Below are 19,939 nucleotides of genomic sequence, written 5' to 3'. Positions count from 1 at the left end.
AGGAGGCATGCACAGCTTCCCATTGGCTGCAGGAGCTTCCTGCAGCCAATGGAAAGCCGGCCAGCATCGCGGAAGACAGTCCCCGCTCTGCTCCACACCGGTTTAGCGCGGCACCTGGGAGCTGACCAAGTGGGCGGCAGGGGTCCTCAAGCAGGCGGCGGGGGTCCATGGGCCACTTGTGGCCCATGAGCCTTAGGTTGCCAACCCCTGTCCTAGTTGATAAATATCTCCAGATTACATATCTGGTACCAAGTTCGCTCTGGCAGCTAAGAAGCTCCATTCTATATACGTTAATGCTTCCAAATTTTAAAACCTCATGCTGTAAATCTTTATGTTTTACCTTTTATAGGTCATGTTATATGATTTCAGCATTGTTCTTAGCCTCTGCTGTACATTGTAAAGGTCTTTGGATATATACAATAAATTGATTGACTTTAAAAGTGTAAGTTCACTCCACTGTGTCAGCGGGAGTTCTGTCACTGTGTTGAGTATAAAGTTGATACGCAGAAATGGTAAAAGTTGCATAAATGTGAAATGATTTATATGTACATTTATTGGGTTGGTAGATAACAGTGTACTTTTCATTGAGACCTTAGATACAGTGTTCAGGCTGCCTTCAGTTGCCAAAATGCCAAGAAACAGCTAGCCAAGTACAGTTCTAAAGAGGTGATTGTGTGTGTCCCGTGAGCTTTTTGTCAGTTGATGTGTAAGACCATTGCTCTTATGTCAGATATTGGAATCAGAAAGGTCAGGCTCTGATAGGTTCTTAGTGGACTTTCCAAACTCATTGGTTTAAAAATCAGTGAGCTGTTGAATTATCAGAGAGTAGCTTTTGCTAGGTTAAATGGTTTTGGTTGAAGAGAATTAACGTGCAGACACACCACTTTAAGATTTTGTTCAGAGTTTGGAGAAGCAGCAGCTGGAGCAGGGCTGAGAGGCAAACGGTCCTGGTGACATCAGGGAGAAAGAATTCAGGACACCAGGGCTGAAACCATAGAAGGCTGAAGCTGAAGAAGTGACTAGAGGGAAGACTTAAGGTTAAATCCTCTGCAAAGCCCATGTGTTAACTGGAAGGGATAAAGGCTATTGACTTAGAATAGGGAAGAAAACTAGTACATAGTACTTTGAAATAACGGTAACATTTTAAAGTAAATATCAAACAAAATGTTTCACACCTAACTTGCAAAAATCATATAATCTGATAATATAAACAGATTGATATAAATATTGACTTTCAGTGTTAAAACTTCTGGTCTGTTCATCACATAGCCTAAACCCAGTTATTCTGGGCTAACAGGTGAATCTTTAAAACTAAAGGGGAGTTTAAAGAAATAAAAACAGATACCTTCAATATATAAGCTGCAAATGGCAAGGATCCTGTACAAGATCTTTACCTTGTACAGATAAAGGCAGGATCGTACACTTAGAGATAATATATAAAAAGTAACAAGGCATCACAGTGGATTACACCTGCATGACTCAGTACATGGATTATGCTGCCCATCCAGTCATCATTAGGCAGACTGGACACATATTTGATGCATATGTAGATTTTCATTGCCATCCAGGGTCATTTATTGTTGCATAGGACTAGGTTTGCATGACTAGAGCTGAACTGGAAATAGAACTTTTAATCACCTTTAATACTTTGGGATGCCTCATGGGAGGTGATTCATAAAAGAAGAAAACAATAGTACCTAATATTTATTTATTTATTTATTTATACATACATACATACATACAAACTAATTACACACTGATTAACTACAATAGTCTCTTAAGTGGTTTCTGAGGATCCAATACAAAAAGGAAAAAATCCATTAAAATTATAAAATCGGTTAAAATGCCTTCTGAAATAATAATATAATAGACTTCAGTAGGCACCACAGAGGTGGTCCAGGAGGAAACCATGGTCTGTGGGATCAAAAGCCCTGAGATATTGAGAAGCAGAGTTGAACTCCCCCATTCACTCTTTGTAATATTATTATTACCAATAATATTATTATTGGTAATAATATTAAATATTATTATTTCATCCATTACGGCAAACAAGGCTGATTCAGTCCCACAACTGCACCGGATCCCAGATGGAAACAAATCCAACTATTCATGTCCCTCAGGAATTCCTGTAAGTGCTTGGCCTCCAGCCTCTCCACCGCCTTACCTGAAAAAGGGATATTTGCATCCAGGTAATAGTTGTAAACCATAGGATACAAGGTGCATTTATTCAGGAGTGGGTGTGCCACTGCCTGTTTATGGGCGGCAGGTGCCACTCCATCACATAAAAATGCAATTCACCATGCCCTGCTCCCATTCGGTCAGCCCCTCTTGGCTGGATTTCACTAACCAGGGTGATAGAATTTGTAATCCATCAACATTTTTGAACTCAAAGCTGAAGAACACTTGGTTAAGCTGACCTTTATTTTTGACTGACTCCAGTTAAGTTTTATAGTACAAAGAATTGTCAAGTTAACCTAAAACGCTAACTGCAAAAAGGGGGAGAGGTCCTTTTTGTTAAAACTGAGAGATACATTATCCAGAAGTGTTCTTCTGTGAGAAAATAGATTATTCACAATACAGAAGCTTGGATTCCTTTGCACTCTTATGTTCTCAGGCAGTCTTCTTATTTACTTCTTCCTGTTCATCAGCAAGCAGTAGTACTTTCTTTGCAGGAGGTTTCCTTCCAATCTTTGGAACTGGTTGGACTGAAGAGGAAAGGTGGGGAATAATGGGTCTTGGGCCCATCAATGAAAAAGAAAGTAAAAAAAAAGGGCTAAGCTTACATTCCTGTGCATCTAGAATATACCCCAATCTTCTAGAGCTTGCTTGTGGCCAACTGCTGCACCTTATTTCAACAAAACGTACAGTATTTTGTTGCTGAAATACCTATTCCATCTCTGGCTTCTCTTCAGCTGATGAGAGTACTGTTGTTTCTGATGCTTAGAAGTGATAGGTAAGTCCTGCAATAGCACAGATTTCTCCCCTTCCATCTTGATTTCATTTCAGAAAAATATACATCTGGTATGCATTAACAAATTTAGTCTAAGTTATTACACTCTGATACACTATCAACATCCAGTTTAATGTAGATAAAGAGTGTCAAGATGTGGTGCATGAAAGTATTCATGCTGTCATATGGAGAGCAAAAAAAAAAAAAAAAAAAGCTAAAATATTTTTAGAAATTCCATTCTGTCATTGACTTTTTCAAAAGGTACATTGAAGCAACTACGGAATATACTAATCTTTAAATCTAATTCACATATTCTCATTTTGAATGCTTTCCCTTCTCTTTTATTGTAGCGAGCTCAAGCTGTTCTACAAGCAGTGACTGCAGTACAGACAACAAATACTCCCATAAGTGGAACCACAGTTAGCGAGAGTGCAGTAACGCCAGCTCAGAGTCCTGTCCTTAGAATAATTATTGATAACATGTATTATCCTGTAACTCTTGATGTTCTCCACCAAGTAAGTCTTTCTTTTTATGGGGATTTTTTGAGCCGAGAACCAAGCAAATGTGCCAGTAAACATGGTCATTGAGTAAAGAAAACAACTTCAGTTTGTGTAATGGAACTTACCTTCCCTCTCCTCCTTCTGTGTCCTTCTTCGTCCATTTCCCCCCAAACCTGCTCTGGGGAATTCTTCCAACCTTCTGTAGCATATTTGGAAAGGGGGGGGGGAGGTTCTACTGCACAATTCAACCCACAGAAACTGGCCAGGAAATACACTTTCAGGATCTATGTAGAATGTTTGTTTTGCCCCCCAGATGTATAAACTTTTTGTAAGAATTCAGCAGAACCGTATGGTCCAAGATTCATGAATGTTTTCAGAAATGCACATTTCCATGAGTTTCATATTCCTGAGTCTTCCTAAATTTGCCACACCGTTGCAATGAAACTGCTACAGAACAGCATTGCAAAATACAATGTGTTGGGTTGGGTGTATTTCTGAGCGCAGATATTATTGTATGTTGACAATCGACTGCTCTTAGTGAATTGTGTACCTACATGTCCCTTCTGGTGCAATTAGAGCTGAATCAGGGCTGCAGACTGGCCTTGTGACGTCTTCATGTAGCCAGAAAACAATGTCTTTGAAAATGTCTTTGACATTTATCATGGTAACTGCATGAAGGGTACTTGATCCTGAAGCTTTAACTACAGTTAGGCAGGGGTGGACCTGATCAGTTCCTTAGGTGGGAAACAAGTTGGAGCATCATGTAAGAGCAGGCTACAAATAGAATGTGTTCATTCTATGATCCCTGATCGGTTGGTATTATGTCATAAAGGAGAGAGAAGTCCTGTTAAACTTTTTTTGTAAGTGGAAAATGGGAGACTTCAAAAATGTTTGAAGGTGAAAATTCAGTTCAGCTCCACTTGTAAATGCCTGACATTCACCTATTTGCTAGAATGAGCACAGTGGAAAAAAATAGGACTTTTGGGTGCTGGCTGACTGCCCATTGAAGAGCTCTGACATGAGCTCTTCATGTCTCTCCTGGCAGTGTTTATTTTTGTTGCTATACTTGGATATGTCATTCTTTTGGCAGGTGTATACACATAGGTACAGGTGGAGGGATTGGGAATGCTGTGGCTAGATGGAAATAAAATGCCAACAAACAAACAAACCCCAGTTCTGAAACTACTGCATTAAAAGCTTTAATGTACAATTTGCTTGGTGGCACCGGCAAAGTTAACAAGAATGAAGGGTTGGTTTGACTGGTTTGCTTGCCTCCCATGATATCAACTTCAAGCTGTGTCATCCCAGTGCTGTATTTTATTCTTCAAGTTTTGTATCTGGGTCTTTACGCTGGCTGTTGCCTTAAGGTTATTGTGGTTCTAACATTACCCACCCAAAAAAGAGAATAAAAGTGTATGATGCCTAGATTGTTTCATTCATTTATCACAAATTGAATGAATGAGTAAATGTACCTAACTAATTACCCAAGGGAATGCAATCCTCAGTAGGAAAATAAATAAATAAATCTTACCCTGCTCTAAATTCATGTGTGTATATACCTGCCAAGTGAGCATAATGCTTCCTGCATCTGATGAAGTATCCCCTAGTCCAAAAATATTCATTTTTTTAATGTGCCCCAAGATTCTTTGCTGCAAAAGACCATTGCAGCTGCCCCTCTGAAACTAACCAGATACACTGATGTAACATCTTAGTGGTTTGTGTGGGTGTGTTTTGTTTTGTGACTTATAAAGTTGAGTACCTGTGTACTTTTGATTGTTTTTCACAGATATTCTCTAAATTTGGTGCAGTTTTGAAAATAATTACATTCACAAAAAATAATCAATTTCAAGCACTGTTACAGTATGGTGATCCAGTAAATGCCCAACAAGCAAAGCTAGTAAGTATATTTAATTCTGTTTAGCCTTTATTAATAAGTATAGGGTTACGTATAGCTGGCAGTACTTGTTTTGTCAAAAATGTATTTGTGTGGACAAAATAAGTAACTTTTGAGATTATAAATGAACATCAGGATCTTACTGCCTGTGAGTAAACATTCTGTTCCTAAATCAATAGTATCATCACTGTTTCACCCAAAAATAACCTGGGACCAAAATGAATATGTTATGCTTTTCAAATTACTAAGTTTCTCTTAACTGTTTTCTTAAGGCTTTGAGAAATAAACTAATGGAAAGTATTGACAGAGGTCCTTTTAAAGAAAATGCTGTGGCAGGGAACTTCATATCTAATATTTCTACCTAATGCTTAACTGCCTGGAGTTGGTACATTGATTTAGGTTGAGCACCTGAATTTTGTTTATGTGCTACATTTAGAAAATAATCTAAATTACGGTGGAGATCCTACATCCTGCTTTCTAGTCTTAGCCAGCATTTATAAACATTAAACAATCTAAACATTCGTTGAATTGATAAGTAAAGCTATGAAGCAGAAATGTGAAGAGATAATTTACAATGCAATCATTTGTGTGTCTATTCTAAAGCAAGTCCCACTGAATTCTATTGGATTTGCTCCCAAGAAAATATGTATAGGATTACAGACCTTAGACATCTAAATACACTGTTAAGATGCTTTTTAAAGCGGTTCATGATGTGCCTCTGGGTGATAAAATATCCAGCATTCTGAAGGGTCAGTTTAAAAACCTACTATTGCAGAAGAGAAGCTAAATGAAATTTTCAGTTTTTTACCATAAAGGTTAATGGTAAAATTACTTTGCAGATAGTGCTCTTTATAGGGAATCGGAATGTGGCCTTCAAAGAAATTGAAGGCTCAATAAGGAAGTTTAAAGAGCAATTTAAGAAAATCAAGCACCTAGATGAAGTAGCATTTCCTAAGGAGTCTGATGAAAATAGCCTTGTCAACATCACTGTTGGCTATGAAGTACCTATGATGTTCAGACTTGCTATTCAGGTTGAAAAAGTGAATTCTGGCATAAAATGATTCTCTTTATTTCACATTGGCTCAGGTTGGGTTATTTCCCTATCAGACTGTTGTTATTGTAGCTGAAGCATCTGACGTTGCCATTGCCTTAAAATTTCTGCTTTTGCAAAACACACCGAATTATAAATAAGCTCTTCTATGCATACCATCATGGTGGATAAACGTTGGCTTTTAAGATCAAGCGTGCAAGTAATTTGTATATACATATAAGATCAGATGTCTCCATCAAAAATAACCAGCAATACATTAAAATCTGGATTTAACAGAAACATGTGTTAGTTTACTCCTACTTTTAATCTGCTCAATTAATTGGAAACTCTTCCTTAATCAAAAAGTTCTTAAGTGATCAGTTTGATTAATCAGCTATATGTTGCAGCACAGCTCATTGCCAATTAATTCTGAAAGAAAGGCCTTGATTAGTTCTCTTCACAGGAATATTGTCAAACTGACAAGTGTTGCAACATTGTTGTGTGTTACTTTGTTTTCAGATAAACACATTCCTCGATCCAGCCACTCTGTTCTCGGTTTCAATGTGCCTGGAGGACAGTGCCATTTCATTTTTTTAGTACACCTGCTGTCCATAGACTTTGACATTGCTTGGTGTTTCTTGACTGAGGTGGTGATAAGATACTGTTGAAGACGGGAGAGAGATGAGAGAGAAATTTGAGAAGAGGTGTGAGACAGGGAAAAGCGTTATCACCACAGCTATTCATAGTGTCAGAGCTTGTGTTCCATAGGTTGGATTGGTTTCCTTGAGGTCTCAAAACAGATGGCAAATGTTTGCATCATCTAAGAGATGCTAATTATGTGCATGCATGCTGTGAGATGCTTTTATGGATGCTCATTTAGAGTCACTTGTGAGCTCAAGTTTTTCTTGTTTCCTCATTTTTGAAGTTGGAAAGGAACTTCTATATTTATTTTTACAATTTAATAGGGAACATGACAACATAACATATATTTTATGCTTTTGTGCCTGTATGGTATCTGTTCGAGCTTATTTTGGGGGCATGCTTTTTCATACTTATAATATACATTATATTGAAGCCTTGCAGGAGTTGGATATGAAAAGATGTTCAGTTTCTGCCCTTAAAACTACTGTCATCCAGCTGTGCCACTGGGTGTTTCACTCATCTGGAAGGCTTGCATTGATAACCCCATTTCATTTCATCTGAGGGAAGGAATCTGTAGTAGCTATGTTCACCTCTGTTTCAATGGAAAGTATGATCACTGAAGTTTAGATCTGAGGAAGGAAATACCTGTTTTGAACTTCGTAACTGACACCAGTTACTGGAAACTGCAAGAGGGGAGAGTGTTCTTGTTCTTGGGGCCTGCTTACATGTTTTCCATAGGCATCAGGTTGGCTGCTGTGAGCCCAAACCTGAGCCCGGGCCATGCACATCAGAGCCCAAACCCATGCCCAGGCTGCCCAAACCCAAGCCCAGGGCACCTAGGCCAGAACCCAGGCCTAGGCTGCCTGTGCCAGAGCCCGAACCCATGCCCAGGCTGCCTGTGCCAGAACCCAAGCCCAAGCCCAGGCCCCCTGGGGCCAGGCTGCCCGCACCCAAGCCCAAACCCAAGCCACCCTTGCCAGAACCCAAGACCAAACCACCCACATCAGAACCCAAACCTAAGCCCAGGCTGCCCATGCCAGAAACTGAAGCTGAGCCCGAGCCACCTGAGTCCCTGTGCATTCACCATCCATGTATAAGACAACCCCCATTTTTTTACTAATTATTTTTTAGCAAAAACCACTGTCTTATACACAGAAAAATACGGTAATTCTAGTTCCAATGGTTTTAGTAAATTTTCTAGAATAGCTAGGCTAACCAGTCTGTAATTTCCTGGCTGTCTTTTTACCTTACATCCCCGCTTTTTGTAAAATAAAAAATAATACAAAGTTAAACCAAGTATATCAGCATTATCTAGCTGATAATGCCCAACTACTATTGAATATAATATTTGATAGTATCCAGTTCCATGTATGTGGTGATGCACTTTAAACATTTTCATATTAATTTCAGTGGACGTATGGGTATATATGGTTAAACCTCAGCTGTAACATCTGTCATGTGATCTTCATTAATGTTTTCCTATTTTTCTAGGCGTTAGATGGTCAGAATATTTATAATGCCTGTTGTACCTTACGGATTGATTTTTCCAAATTGGTCAACTTGAATGTAAAGTATAATAATGATAAAAGTAGGGATTATACTCGCCCTGACCTTCCCTCGGGTGATGGCCAACCAGCTTTGGATCCTGCTATTGCTGCTGCCTTTGCAAAGGAGACCTCTCTTCTAGGTATGATTTTGTTTCTTCCTCTCTCCATTCTCATTATTTACAATGTCTTCTAAGATAGTATCTGCAGATTGTATTAACTTTTTATCATTAATGAGAATACTGAATAAAGTAGAACCTGAGCTCTGAAGAATAGGTCTGTTGATTACTACTTTCAATAAACTTTTCTTCCCTTTCAACAAATTCTGTTCACATTAGCTGATTCCTCACTCCTTTTTAACCTGTATCCCTCCCAGTCTTTTAACTTGAGTACCTGCTACTGAAGCTAACAGGGCTGCCCATTATTTCAGCTTCTTTTATTCCATTTCTTTACTACATATGTTTTATATTCATTGGGTCCCCCCCAGAACCTATAAAATGAATCTTAATACATGTGCTATTTCATGTAAGGCCTTTTCTAGTATTATTGGATGGGGATTGCTTGGCCCCACATAGTTGAGAGCAAGAGCACCTGGCTTTTCCTCAATCTCAGATGCATTAACTCCTATATCGCTACGGTTCCTCTTTTATGAAAACTGAAGCAATGTGGTCTTCTCATCACAGAACTGATGAAACCTTACTGCTTCAGACATGACTTTAAACCTTCTCTGTGTATAGCATTTGCTCTACCGTTAAGTTATAGCCACTCTCATGTCATCTACTGCCAGGTTTACAGTCTCTATATATGTATTACAGTGAAGCTCAGTGGCATATCAAGGCATTTTTAATAAGTCTGAAAATGTAATTCTTATGTTTACTTCTTTCCATATGTTCTTGCTGCAGAGTTGAGAATTATTTCTCATTTTCCTTTTGCTTACCTCTCTGTGGTGTAAGCAGTGGGGTGGGGGCTACACAACCCTTCATTGGGGCAACACATTGTATTGTCGAAAGACAATTAAATTTACTTTTTGCTTTGTGCTGATGAATATTGCTTCAAGGGGAAATGCACTGAACTGTGAGTATGGCTATAGGTGATTATGCATGCAATTTGATTCTGTTTATTTTATTTATCAGCCAGGCCCCATTAAATATAGAAGCAAGAATGTTCTCTTGAGAAATACTTAGGTGCACATGAGCTAGTGATTTTCCTGACCGTGTGAAGTTTAGATACAATCCCTCAGTTTAAAAACCCCCCAACAACATTGGGGCTCTGCTGTCCATGTCTGCTATCTCCTGATGTAACATAATATTCAGAACTAGTGCAGTGCTATTCATACTTCCTCTTAACTTTCATTCTTTAATTCATCTGAGGTATATACAGTCTGGTGCTATTTCTGGGCATTCAGGATTAAAAGGTTAAACTTTAATGGATATCATTGGCCCAGCTGTATACGTATGATATGTTTCCTCATACAATTTTTTCTTCTGCGAAAGGATAACTGCTCATTAAAAAGGATGGCCAATTTACAAATAGAAAAACTCAGTTTCAATCTATTAGGAGAAGTGCTTGATTTCGATTGATGATATAAAATTTGTACTCTATTAAAGAAAATTGGATGAGGAGAAATGCCAGAAGTTCACTATGTCTATTTGTGTATCTTAAGAGCAATAACATGATGGTGGTGACTTAATTTAACCCCGGGGATGGGTTGGGAATTAAAAGTTCGCAAATTTAAAACTGAAGATGCATTTGAGTCCTTTCTGTCTGCATTTGGATACTTTCACCAGAATTCACTCCTGTATTTTCTGTGAATAAGCCAATCGCTGTCAGTCTTCTCTGTGAGTCCTTATGCTACAAGTAATACCTAGTTGTAAGAAAGAATTAGCGTTGAATTGGCTTTAGTAAATTTATTCAACATGGTTAAAAACAATGGATATGAGCATGTAGCAAATCAATACATAAAACAACAACAGCATCCACACAAAAAAACAACTTTATCAGCAAACCAGATGCATGGGGGGAAGGGGAAGCTGTAACCTGGTGCCTGTGAGAAAAGGAATGTGCTGGCGCCAGACCAGTGTGGCTGGAAAGATGCTGTCATGATAGTTGTTGCAAAATGTGTGTGTTTCCTCTGATGCTGTGGAGGTAGCATGCCTCTGAATACCACTTGTTAGGAACACCAGTAGACAGTGTGTTGTTGCACTTCCATTCTGCTTGTGAACTTCACATAAATAAGGTTCTAGTTGGCCATAGTTGGCCACTGGGAGCAGTAGGGTTCTTCTTAAGTTTTTATGTTTGAATTTTAAAAAATGAATTCATAACGCGAGAAATGTGGTTCAGAAGGTTTTGCCTACATATAGCCTCCGTTAAGGAAATACTATGTGTAAAAGGAGTGGGGGCTGTGCCCATATCTTGTGTAATGTTTGCATGTGTTTGCTCTTCTCTGGCCTTTAGTAGGAGGAAAAACACAACCATTTTAATCAATAAAATAAGGAGTATGGCAGAGAGTTGAAAAAGAGAAACTTTTAGAGGGTAATTTGCAATAAAACCATAGACTTTTTAAAGCACCCTTTCATACAATCATAGCAGCTGAAAAGGGATTTTTTTAAAAAATGACTTTAAAATGAAAAGGGTAATAGTGCTAAAGGCTGAGATCATTATCACCTTTGAGTGAGTTTTTTGGGGGGGGAAAGCTTTGTATTCACTCACTACAGATTGGCAGAGTGCTTAAAGAGGAAGATTAAGAGTAATTTAAAGCAGTCTTCCAAAAAAAGCGCCACCCTTTAAATTACCCCTTTAAACATCCTCACAAGCCACAGTAGCTTCCCGGATCACCCAGCCACAATGAAGGTGGTAATATTCTTCCAAACTACATCTTGAGCCAGGAGAGCTCTTGGTAAGGAAGAGCTGGGTGAGTCACTGGGTGAAGTTGACTGTACTTCCGTTTTCTTGTGAGTTGATGGAGCAGAGGAATGACAACAGCTGCAACTGGGGTTTTTTAAAACTGGAAATGTTCTGTTCTCAGAACAAGCACACATTCTTTATATGGAAGCTTTAATGTTCCAGGTTTTGTTTTGTTTTTTTTTTTGGTAAAAAGCTTGTTTTGTTAATTTTTAAAACATCCTTAGGTGAGGTGAGTGCTGCAGATGGCATTGTGCACCTAGTAGCTCTTTAGCAGCTACAGCGCTGCTACAGGGTGTTCTCCCATTAATCTCCAAAGGGTTCAGCTGATAGTACATGCACATTTTTCAATTAATCTCTGCAGCACTGAATAATATTTAGACTGTATTGAACAACCAGCTCTTATAAGACCTTAGGTACACATGACTTCTACCTCCAGCACAGGTAGCTTGTGAATAAAGGATTCTGGGAAAGGTGTGTCATGGTGTTACTTGTTGCTCCTTATCTACAGCATTTTCTTTTAGAAAGCATTTGATTTAAGAAGTTGTGGTTTCTGTGTTAGGAGGAGTGACTGTCTAGACTTGAGATTTGGTGCTTTGTGGCTCTGGGCCTTTTCTCAAACTGTATATCGTTGCAAGAAGTTGTGATGATTTCAGTGGTAGGAGGAATGATGTTCCTCACAGGATTTAGACTCAAGATTTAGACCCATCAGAAGTCAAGGAGATAAAGAACTACACAGCTTTTAGAAGACATTTGCTGAAGGCAGCCCTATATTGGGTAGTTTTTAATGTTTGATGTTTTATTTTGTTTTTCTATGCGCTGGAAGCTGTCCAGAGTGGCTGGGGAAACCCAGCCGGGTGCGCAGGGTATCAATAATAAATTTATTATTATTACTATTATTTGATGGTTTTTGGCTATAAGCCTCCCTCACTATCTGTAGATATTTGCAAAATATCAAAGGAGCAGGTCAGATGTATTTCTCTTGTTTTTGTTTTCTTACAGTTAAAGACATGTTGGAGGCACGCCTTATTGAGTAGCTGAACTTGAAAGTGCTTGACCCATTTGTTTAGTGTGACTTGTTTTCATGTGCCATTGAAGCTGCCATAGATTTCTGATGGGTAAATTAAGCACAAACACCTTCAGTGAGCTATTTCTTACAGGATAGTGTTTGTGTTAACTGAAATGGTAAGCTAAGGACTGATGGGGAGGAAATGCAAGGTTCTTTGTCGCGTGCTAGTGAACTGGTAACGAGGTTTTCGCTCTCAAGATTCTTTGGAACATTGGTTTGTCATAAAGAAGCGGAATTCCACATAGGTCAATCTACAAATGGATAGATCTGGACAAAGGCGCAAAACCAACACAACACTTCTAAATTAGATTATATTGGAACGACTTGTGTGTGTTTCGTAAAATATGCTTTATTTTAAAATTAGGGCTTCCTGTTGCAGCTGTTCCAGGAGCGCTGAGTCCATTGGGGATTCCAAATGCTGCTGCTGCTGCTGCCGCGGCAGCTGCCGGCCGTGTGGGTATGCCTGGAGTTTCAGCTGGTGGCAACACAGTCCTCCTGGTTAGCAATTTAAATGAAGAGGTCAGTGAACCTGCTTGTTCACCCTTCTTTTTTTCCCTTTACCATGCTTCATTTTGTAAACTGCTTAAGTGCTTCTTTATCTTGAGCTTGCTTCTACTTTTTTTTATTTATTAAGATCAGTGGCTCCCCCCGCCCCCATGCTACTCAAGGTTGTTTTACAATTAGATTCCAATAAATTGTTTCTGTTATAGTTAAATACTTCTGTTTTCCTAGGTAGCCAGCATCTTTTAAATACCCTATGCTATTCGGCTACCTATTTTTCCTAAGAAAAATATGGTAAATATTGCATGATCTGGATGCCTTTTAGTTTATTTTTCCAAGTACCTATGTGCTCCATTTTGTAAATTGGTTCTTAAGAAAACTGCTGTTCTGTTTTGCCTGAGCTAATTATTTGCTTGTTCATTTCATGCTTACATGTCATTGCATTTTTGTAGTATTAATTTGTGAACAGCTCTAACACATTTTTCTTTGAAGGTTCTCCCCAAGATCTTGCTGCAGCACTCTTCAATCTCTCTTAGTAATTTTATCTTTCCTTCACAGTTTTTATTCATCTTTCCTCCTAAAAACAACAACAACAACACTTTACTTCAATACTTCTTTAACTCTGAAATCGAAGAGGTTTTCTTTAGTTTTGCATTTTATCATCTTGTACCTTTACTTTGACTTGCTGTGAAAGCTGGTATGAAATGTGGGATAGTTTGTATCCGTTTGTCTCCTTTGAATATGTGTTTCATTTTTTTATTGGCCTCTTTTTAAATATGAGCCATTATGCTTTTCTCATTTTTGTCATTTACACTCTTGCACATTCAAATGCTTGGATCAGAGTGCCATTTTGAAAAACTCCTGCCTGCATTTCATAACCAGCCATGCTTATGCAGTTAAAGTTTAGAGTTGGGCTTGTTTTTGTTTTAAGTTTCTATTGCATGGATTTTTCTTTTCTTTTCACATTCAGATGAGACGTAATTTACTGTTTGATATGGATGTACTTTACCCATATTTTGTCTTGGGTGACTACATTTTACTCAGTTTTCTTGTACAATACATAAACCAACCATTTTCTGACCAAATTCCTGCATTTCCTATGTACTGACCTATATTTTATTTTTTTTTGTTCCCCACTTCCTTATTTTTCTTCTGCATTGCTGTTTCCCTTCCCCATTTCATCCTTCTCCCTTTGTTCTCACCTACCCTTTCCCTGTCTCTTCCCAAATTCCCACGCCCTTCCCTGTCTTCTCCTCTGCCTACCTTGTCTACACCCCCTGTCTCCATTCCCCTATGTTCATGCTTCTGTGCTTGAACAAAATGTTCCTCGGACCAACTTGCCCCAATTAACCGCCTTGAACCATGATCCATGACCACCTCACCATTCTGCGGGAACCACCCTTCGTTATGGATGATCTGTTCATCTCCGCTCTTCCTCGACTCTTCTCTCTTCTTGTCTTATGCTGCTTGCTCTTCTCTCCTTCTAAAGATGGTTACGCCCCAAAGTCTGTTTACCCTCTTCGGTATGTTATCGTTAGCACTATACTTTTATTATTGATTTAATTATTTGTTTCACCTTAATTCTTATTTGTAGCTAGCACTTTGGCTTTAAAGTTGAATAGTAAATCTTTTGCTATTTTTCTTTTGCTGTTTTTTAAAGCTCTCCATAGATGCAAATTTTTCTTTTAATGCATGCTTTTTTTTATTTTGCATGATCTTTAATTTAATATCATTCACATAGCTTTGAGGGTTTATCAAAAAAATGTCTTCTTTTTCAAAATTCACCTATTCAAAATCTTGTTCTTCTTTATTCATTTGCGTGAATGTTGGGAGAAGTGAGAGACATGTTCCGAATGTTTCATTGATATGTCAAAATGTGCTATTCAGCTATCCTTAAAAACGTTGTTTCTTTTGGATTTACTTCTCTGATTCTAAAAAGGTGTTTATGGGGATGTGCAGCGTGTGAAGATTTTATACAATAAGAAAGACAGTGCTCTTATACAGATGGCTGATGGAAACCAATCACAGCTCGGTGAGATTAGTGGGTTTTTCTCTCTCCTATTTGCCACTTAAACCTTAGTTTTCGGTGTCCTTCAAGCCATGTTTACATTTCAGCGTTTGCTTCTAATCTTTCTAAAATCTGAGATTGTGTAGGAAGAATGTTTTTTTCCTCATATCACAACTTCTTACACTGCTTTGGAAATCTGATCCTGAAGTTCCCCTTGCTTTTGAGTGACTTGCTAGGCCAGAGAGTTCCTTGTTATTAACACAAGCTCCTTTTGTGAATACCATGGTTGGGATCCAAAGAGCCCTGTGTACACATAAAATGCTTGCTTGCTTGCACAGGTGAAGGGTTGAAGCTTTCTCCCTTCCTTGTATATCTCCCTAGTCACATCAAATATAACTGCATCTTAAGGCATAGCTTTTGGGAAGGGGGGGGCGGGTGTGAGGGTCTTGAAAAACCTGGTGCATGTGGAGCTCAATGTGTATGGCCTTTTGGATCCTTGCCTATAAACTTAACATACGTCTGAAGAAAACAAAGCCCTATTGAAATCATAATTTGTATTAATTCAGTGACCATAATCATGACTTGCAATGTATGAAAAAGTAATTTGTTTATTGCTTTGCTGGGCACATTTGCAATATAAGCACAGCTTTTAGATTAGCTGTCAGTTAGATTTAGACTGAAAGATTTCCAGATAGCAATAATAGCTAAATTTGTCAATTTATTGAAAGAAAATTGCCATCAAATGCTCCACCCCAAACACTGAACAGAGTAGAAATTGCAATACTGAATTCAATAGAAGAAACGCTGAAATGAATAATTGGTTTTGTTTTCCAGCCATGAGCCATCTGAACGGACAGAAAATGTATGGAAAGATTATTCGTGTGACTCTTTCCAAACACCAGACAGTTCAGCTACCTCGAGAAGGGCTTGATGACCAAGGACTGACTAAAGACTTTGGCAATTCACCTCTTCATCGCTTCAAGAAGCCTGGGTCAAAAAACTTTCAGAATATTTTCCCTCCATCTGCAACTCTTCATTTATCTAATATCCCGTAAGTGTGGGGAACACAGCTGAAAGATTCATACAGGATCCAAACGTTAGCTTCTAATCGTCTCTCTCTTCTCCCCTTTGTCCCCCTTTTTGTTTAGGCCATCAGTATCCGAAGATGACCTACGCATGCTGTTTGCTAATACTGGGGGAACTGTGAAAGCATTTAAATTTTTTCAGTAAGCATGTTTTCTTTGAAACTTCATTTAAAACGAGAGAACAGCTGCCTTTGGTAAGAACAAGGTTTATGTTACAATTTTCTAGTGCTGTTTTGGTATCTAATTTTATTGCTTTGTTCCAGAAGAGATCACAAGATGGCTCTTCTTCAGATGTCAACAGTAGAAGAAGCTATCCAGGCTTTGATTGATCTGCATAATTACAATCTTGGAGAAAATCATCATCTGAGAGTTTCTTTTTCCAAATCAACCATTTGAAGTGCGAGATCAAAATAATAAGGTTGTATCACGTTGTTTAGTGTTGTCATCTATGACTGTTCGGGAAAGCGGGGACCAGAGATGGACATCTGTTTTTCATGCTGTTACCATTCCTTGATTGTTTATGTATAAATGAAAACAAAAAAGGATTTACAAGGAAGAAGCAGTGGTATTATCTGCTGGTTTTGCATATGTTTATGAAAGGATTTTGTTTAAAAAGGGATTCTGAGGAAATCCCATAGTTTTTCAACTTAGTTAACATACGTGCCTTAAAAAAGGAAAACCTAGAGTTGCTAGAATTGCATTTACTAGTTTAAAAAATTGGTTGTCTGGGGCACATTGTTACATGGGAATTATTGGGTGCAATCCAGTAAACATTAGGTTTGCCTACATCCCATTGAAATCTATTGATTTTTAAAGCATTGATTTCAGAGGGACATCGCTGCACCTAACTTTTGCAGGATTATGCCAAATGTGTATTAGGCAGGAGTGTGTAAAAAGGGTTAAGCTTTGTTTCTCCTGCTTGGAATTTATTGGCTTTCATGAATCTTTTTTTTTAATGAAATATGTTGCGTTACTTTAAGAGATATGTAGCACATTTGACTTGTGCTTCTCTCTTGTCTCTTTCTTTTTTAATTAAGTAAAATGGCCTTGTGTATTCCAGATTTAGTTTGGTCAAGGATATAGGCATAAGTCAGAGTTAACAAGATGCAGAGAAATAATTTCTTTTAAAGACAGGATGATTATTTTGTTTGGGGTTTGTTAGTTAGTTTGTTTTACCCCTCGGGCTTTGAGCCTCTGTGGGGAAAGCATTGTTAAGTCTTAACCTTTTTTGTACACACACTCTGGGGGCGTATCATATAAATGTTGGCACTAAGTAATGTCTTGTTTGTGGCTGAATATTTTTTGTAGATGTTTTTTGAAGTTGACATGACTTATGTGCATTTAAATATATATTGCCATTTTTAGTTAGTAATTACAATTTGAAATATGGTTGTGGATTTCTGAGCATGTGCAGACCGGTCTAGCTAGTTCAGGAGTTGGTGCATGTATTTCAAGGATGAAGAAAGTGTATTGCAAACTTTTGCAGGAAGATTAATAATTTTTGTGGCAGTTTTCTTTATAAAACAAAAACAAAAACAAAACTGACAACCAGGTGGGACCAAAGTTTATGTGCCTTTAGTCTTAATTTACCTTGCATTGTAATATTCAGTTTTAATAAATCTCTTCAAAATATTTTGTATCTAGAAATGGATCTGACTTTACTATAAACATGACTCAGAATCTACAGGAAAAATTAATTGATTTGAAAGCAGTTCCTCTGTCAGTCCGAACTGTTGTCTCGATTCTGTTCAAATGACCAATACTTTTTGCAATTGATGTACTTAGTTCCAAGAGTCATAGATTCTGTTATCTATGTAGAAAAAGGTCATGTATATTTTCTATTAGTTGAGTTTTTACATCTTTAGAAATGTAATATTTCAGTATAGTTTGAAAGCGGCACAATTAAAAATTAATTTTCTAACAAAGTTGGGAGGTTTGATGGTTGTTTAATTTCTTCTTATGTGTACGCTGCTTGCCTCTGTAGCATGCTCAATAAACACTTCTGTAGCTCTGTATTCACCTCTTCTGTCTTTCTCTGCTGCCTTTTCTCTCTTTTCTTCTTTGTTTTCCACTTCCACTGTGCTTCTGAATTCATGTTTATTCTCTGCCAGGGTGGGAAAAGCATAATAATCTGATTTTTATAATTGTCTGGATTTATACAATATGAAAATCAAATGCTACGGAAAATGTAGCATCTCTTAAAGTGTATATATTTCACCAATTTAAGATTGTAAATGCTTTGTTGAAGCACATATGAAAATCGATATTAAACATTTCCCACCCTGTTATATAACCTACAGCTTTAAAGACATAACTTTTATTGTAGCTTGTAAGTTCTATCTTTTCTGTTTTTTAAATAGATTTATGCACTAATTGACCTTTCAGGTTTGCCATGCTTTTGCTGCAGTTTCATCTTCCATTTTCTGTGTCTGCTAAACAAATTTCCACTAATCATAAGATAACCTTCATGGGCTCAAAGCAAAATAGCCAACTTGCTCATACAGAAATTTAGCAATGGCTGTGTTCAAGATACAGAGAAGGGGTGGGAGGGGGATGGAAGGAAATGGTTGCGGGGACACGTCATCAACACCATGCTCTAAACAGTGCTGAAATGATTAGTCTGACTTTTTCAGAAAAACCCTGGCGTCAAATACAGACTTAACTTCCTTTATGTTCAAACTATAAATGCCACTACACATTTCTTCCATTTAACTTCAACTAAACAGTTTAGTAATTCCAGATTACTTTGAACTTCATGTTCTTTAGTATAACATCACCTGCGTTTAAAGCACACATAGCAGTGATGGTTGCTTATTGATTTCAGTAGGGTCTACCTTGGACTAGTCTGCTGATTTTCAGCCATCATCTGTTTATTGGTCACAATATGTTGATACTTTGGACCTTGATATCTTAATTCCATGTACTTTGTTAATGGGCCGTGTTTCATTATAGTGAAAACAAAACAGCACAGACTCATTACATTTAATTGCTGCTTACTTGCGTGACAACACGTTGTAGGTTCTGGTCCTGCTTGATCTCAGAGTACACAGATTAGGAGACAGGTAGGCCAAGTATTCTACCAATAGTGAAGAGAACCCTCCCTTGCAGTAACAAAACGTGTGTGTGTAACCTCAATCCTCACATCTAAATACATGTGTGTTAAGTTGTGTGCTTGTGTTGTTTTAGACATTTTATTCCTCCTGATCTTTGGAAAATCTCTAGGCAGCTTACAATACAAAAACGGACATTATAGTGCAAGAAGCAGAGTACAAAAGATGTTCATTACCATGCAATGCAGCTTCCACACACTATTATGCCAGAGATGAGTATAGCTGCTTTAGGGAAAAAGCTTAAAGTCGCACTAGACAGGAATGAATCTTTGCACCCACATAAAGGGCATCTTAACTTTACAGCATATGATTTGCTGGTGAACCCATTACATTTACTCTGCAATATTTTTGTCATACAAGTCACTCTCAGAAGTGTGAAACTTGAAACATACCTTGCCAGATCTGGAGAGATGGACTTGAGGATTGAAAAGAAGAGGATTTTGGCTTCCTTCAACATGTCTTTTTTATTCCTGATTCTTCAGGAACAAAATGTCTTACGTTAGATTTTTTTCCATTAAGTTCAACATTAAGCTTTCTTAAGAACAAGGTTGGCTAGAACAGTACATTTTTCATTTTCCAGGAAAGCTGGGATTTTGAGAATTTTTGCAAACCCAAACCGGCTTGTAGAAAAATATCACAGTGGCTACAATTTACTAATCCTTGCTTTTAAGCAGGAGTTATAAGCTGACAGTGTTTTTAAGTTTT

At 37.9% G+C, this 19,939-nt stretch overlaps 1 protein-coding gene across 7 annotated transcripts in view; it reads left to right on the top strand.

Annotated features, from left to right (window-relative positions):
• PTBP2 (polypyrimidine tract binding protein 2) overlaps nucleotides 1-18,049 on the top strand; it is a 49,358-nt gene extending 31,309 nt beyond the window's left edge. For 2 of the 7 annotated variants that reach the window (XM_083444952.1, XM_083444956.1), the window contains 9 exons: nucleotides 3,301-3,465; nucleotides 5,237-5,347; nucleotides 8,508-8,703; nucleotides 12,895-13,049; nucleotides 14,521-14,554; nucleotides 14,971-15,063; nucleotides 15,874-16,090; nucleotides 16,188-16,265; nucleotides 16,391-18,049. In XM_083444952.1, coding sequence (XP_083301078.1) covers nucleotides 3,301-3,465; nucleotides 5,237-5,347; nucleotides 8,508-8,703; nucleotides 12,895-13,049; nucleotides 14,521-14,554; nucleotides 14,971-15,063; nucleotides 15,874-16,090; nucleotides 16,188-16,265; nucleotides 16,391-16,520 — 1,179 coding nt within the window. In that variant the 3' untranslated portion in view covers nucleotides 16,521-18,049. Of the gene's footprint in view, nucleotides 1-3,300; nucleotides 3,466-5,236; nucleotides 5,348-8,507; nucleotides 8,704-12,894; nucleotides 13,050-14,520; nucleotides 14,555-14,970; nucleotides 15,064-15,873; nucleotides 16,091-16,187; nucleotides 16,266-16,387 lie in introns of all 7 variants that reach the window. The other 5 variants (XM_083444954.1, XM_083444957.1, XM_083444951.1 and 2 more) reach the window with 3 other exon arrangements.
• Nucleotides 18,050-19,939: the final 1,890 nt, after the last annotated feature.

This window comes from Podarcis tiliguerta (genome assembly GCF_965153285.1).
Source record: "Podarcis tiliguerta genome assembly, chromosome: 6".
Taxonomy (NCBI): Eukaryota; Metazoa; Chordata; class Lepidosauria; order Squamata; family Lacertidae; genus Podarcis; species Podarcis tiliguerta.
The sequence above is the reverse complement of the archived record's forward strand: the minus strand, read 5'-3'. Positions and strand labels throughout refer to the sequence as shown.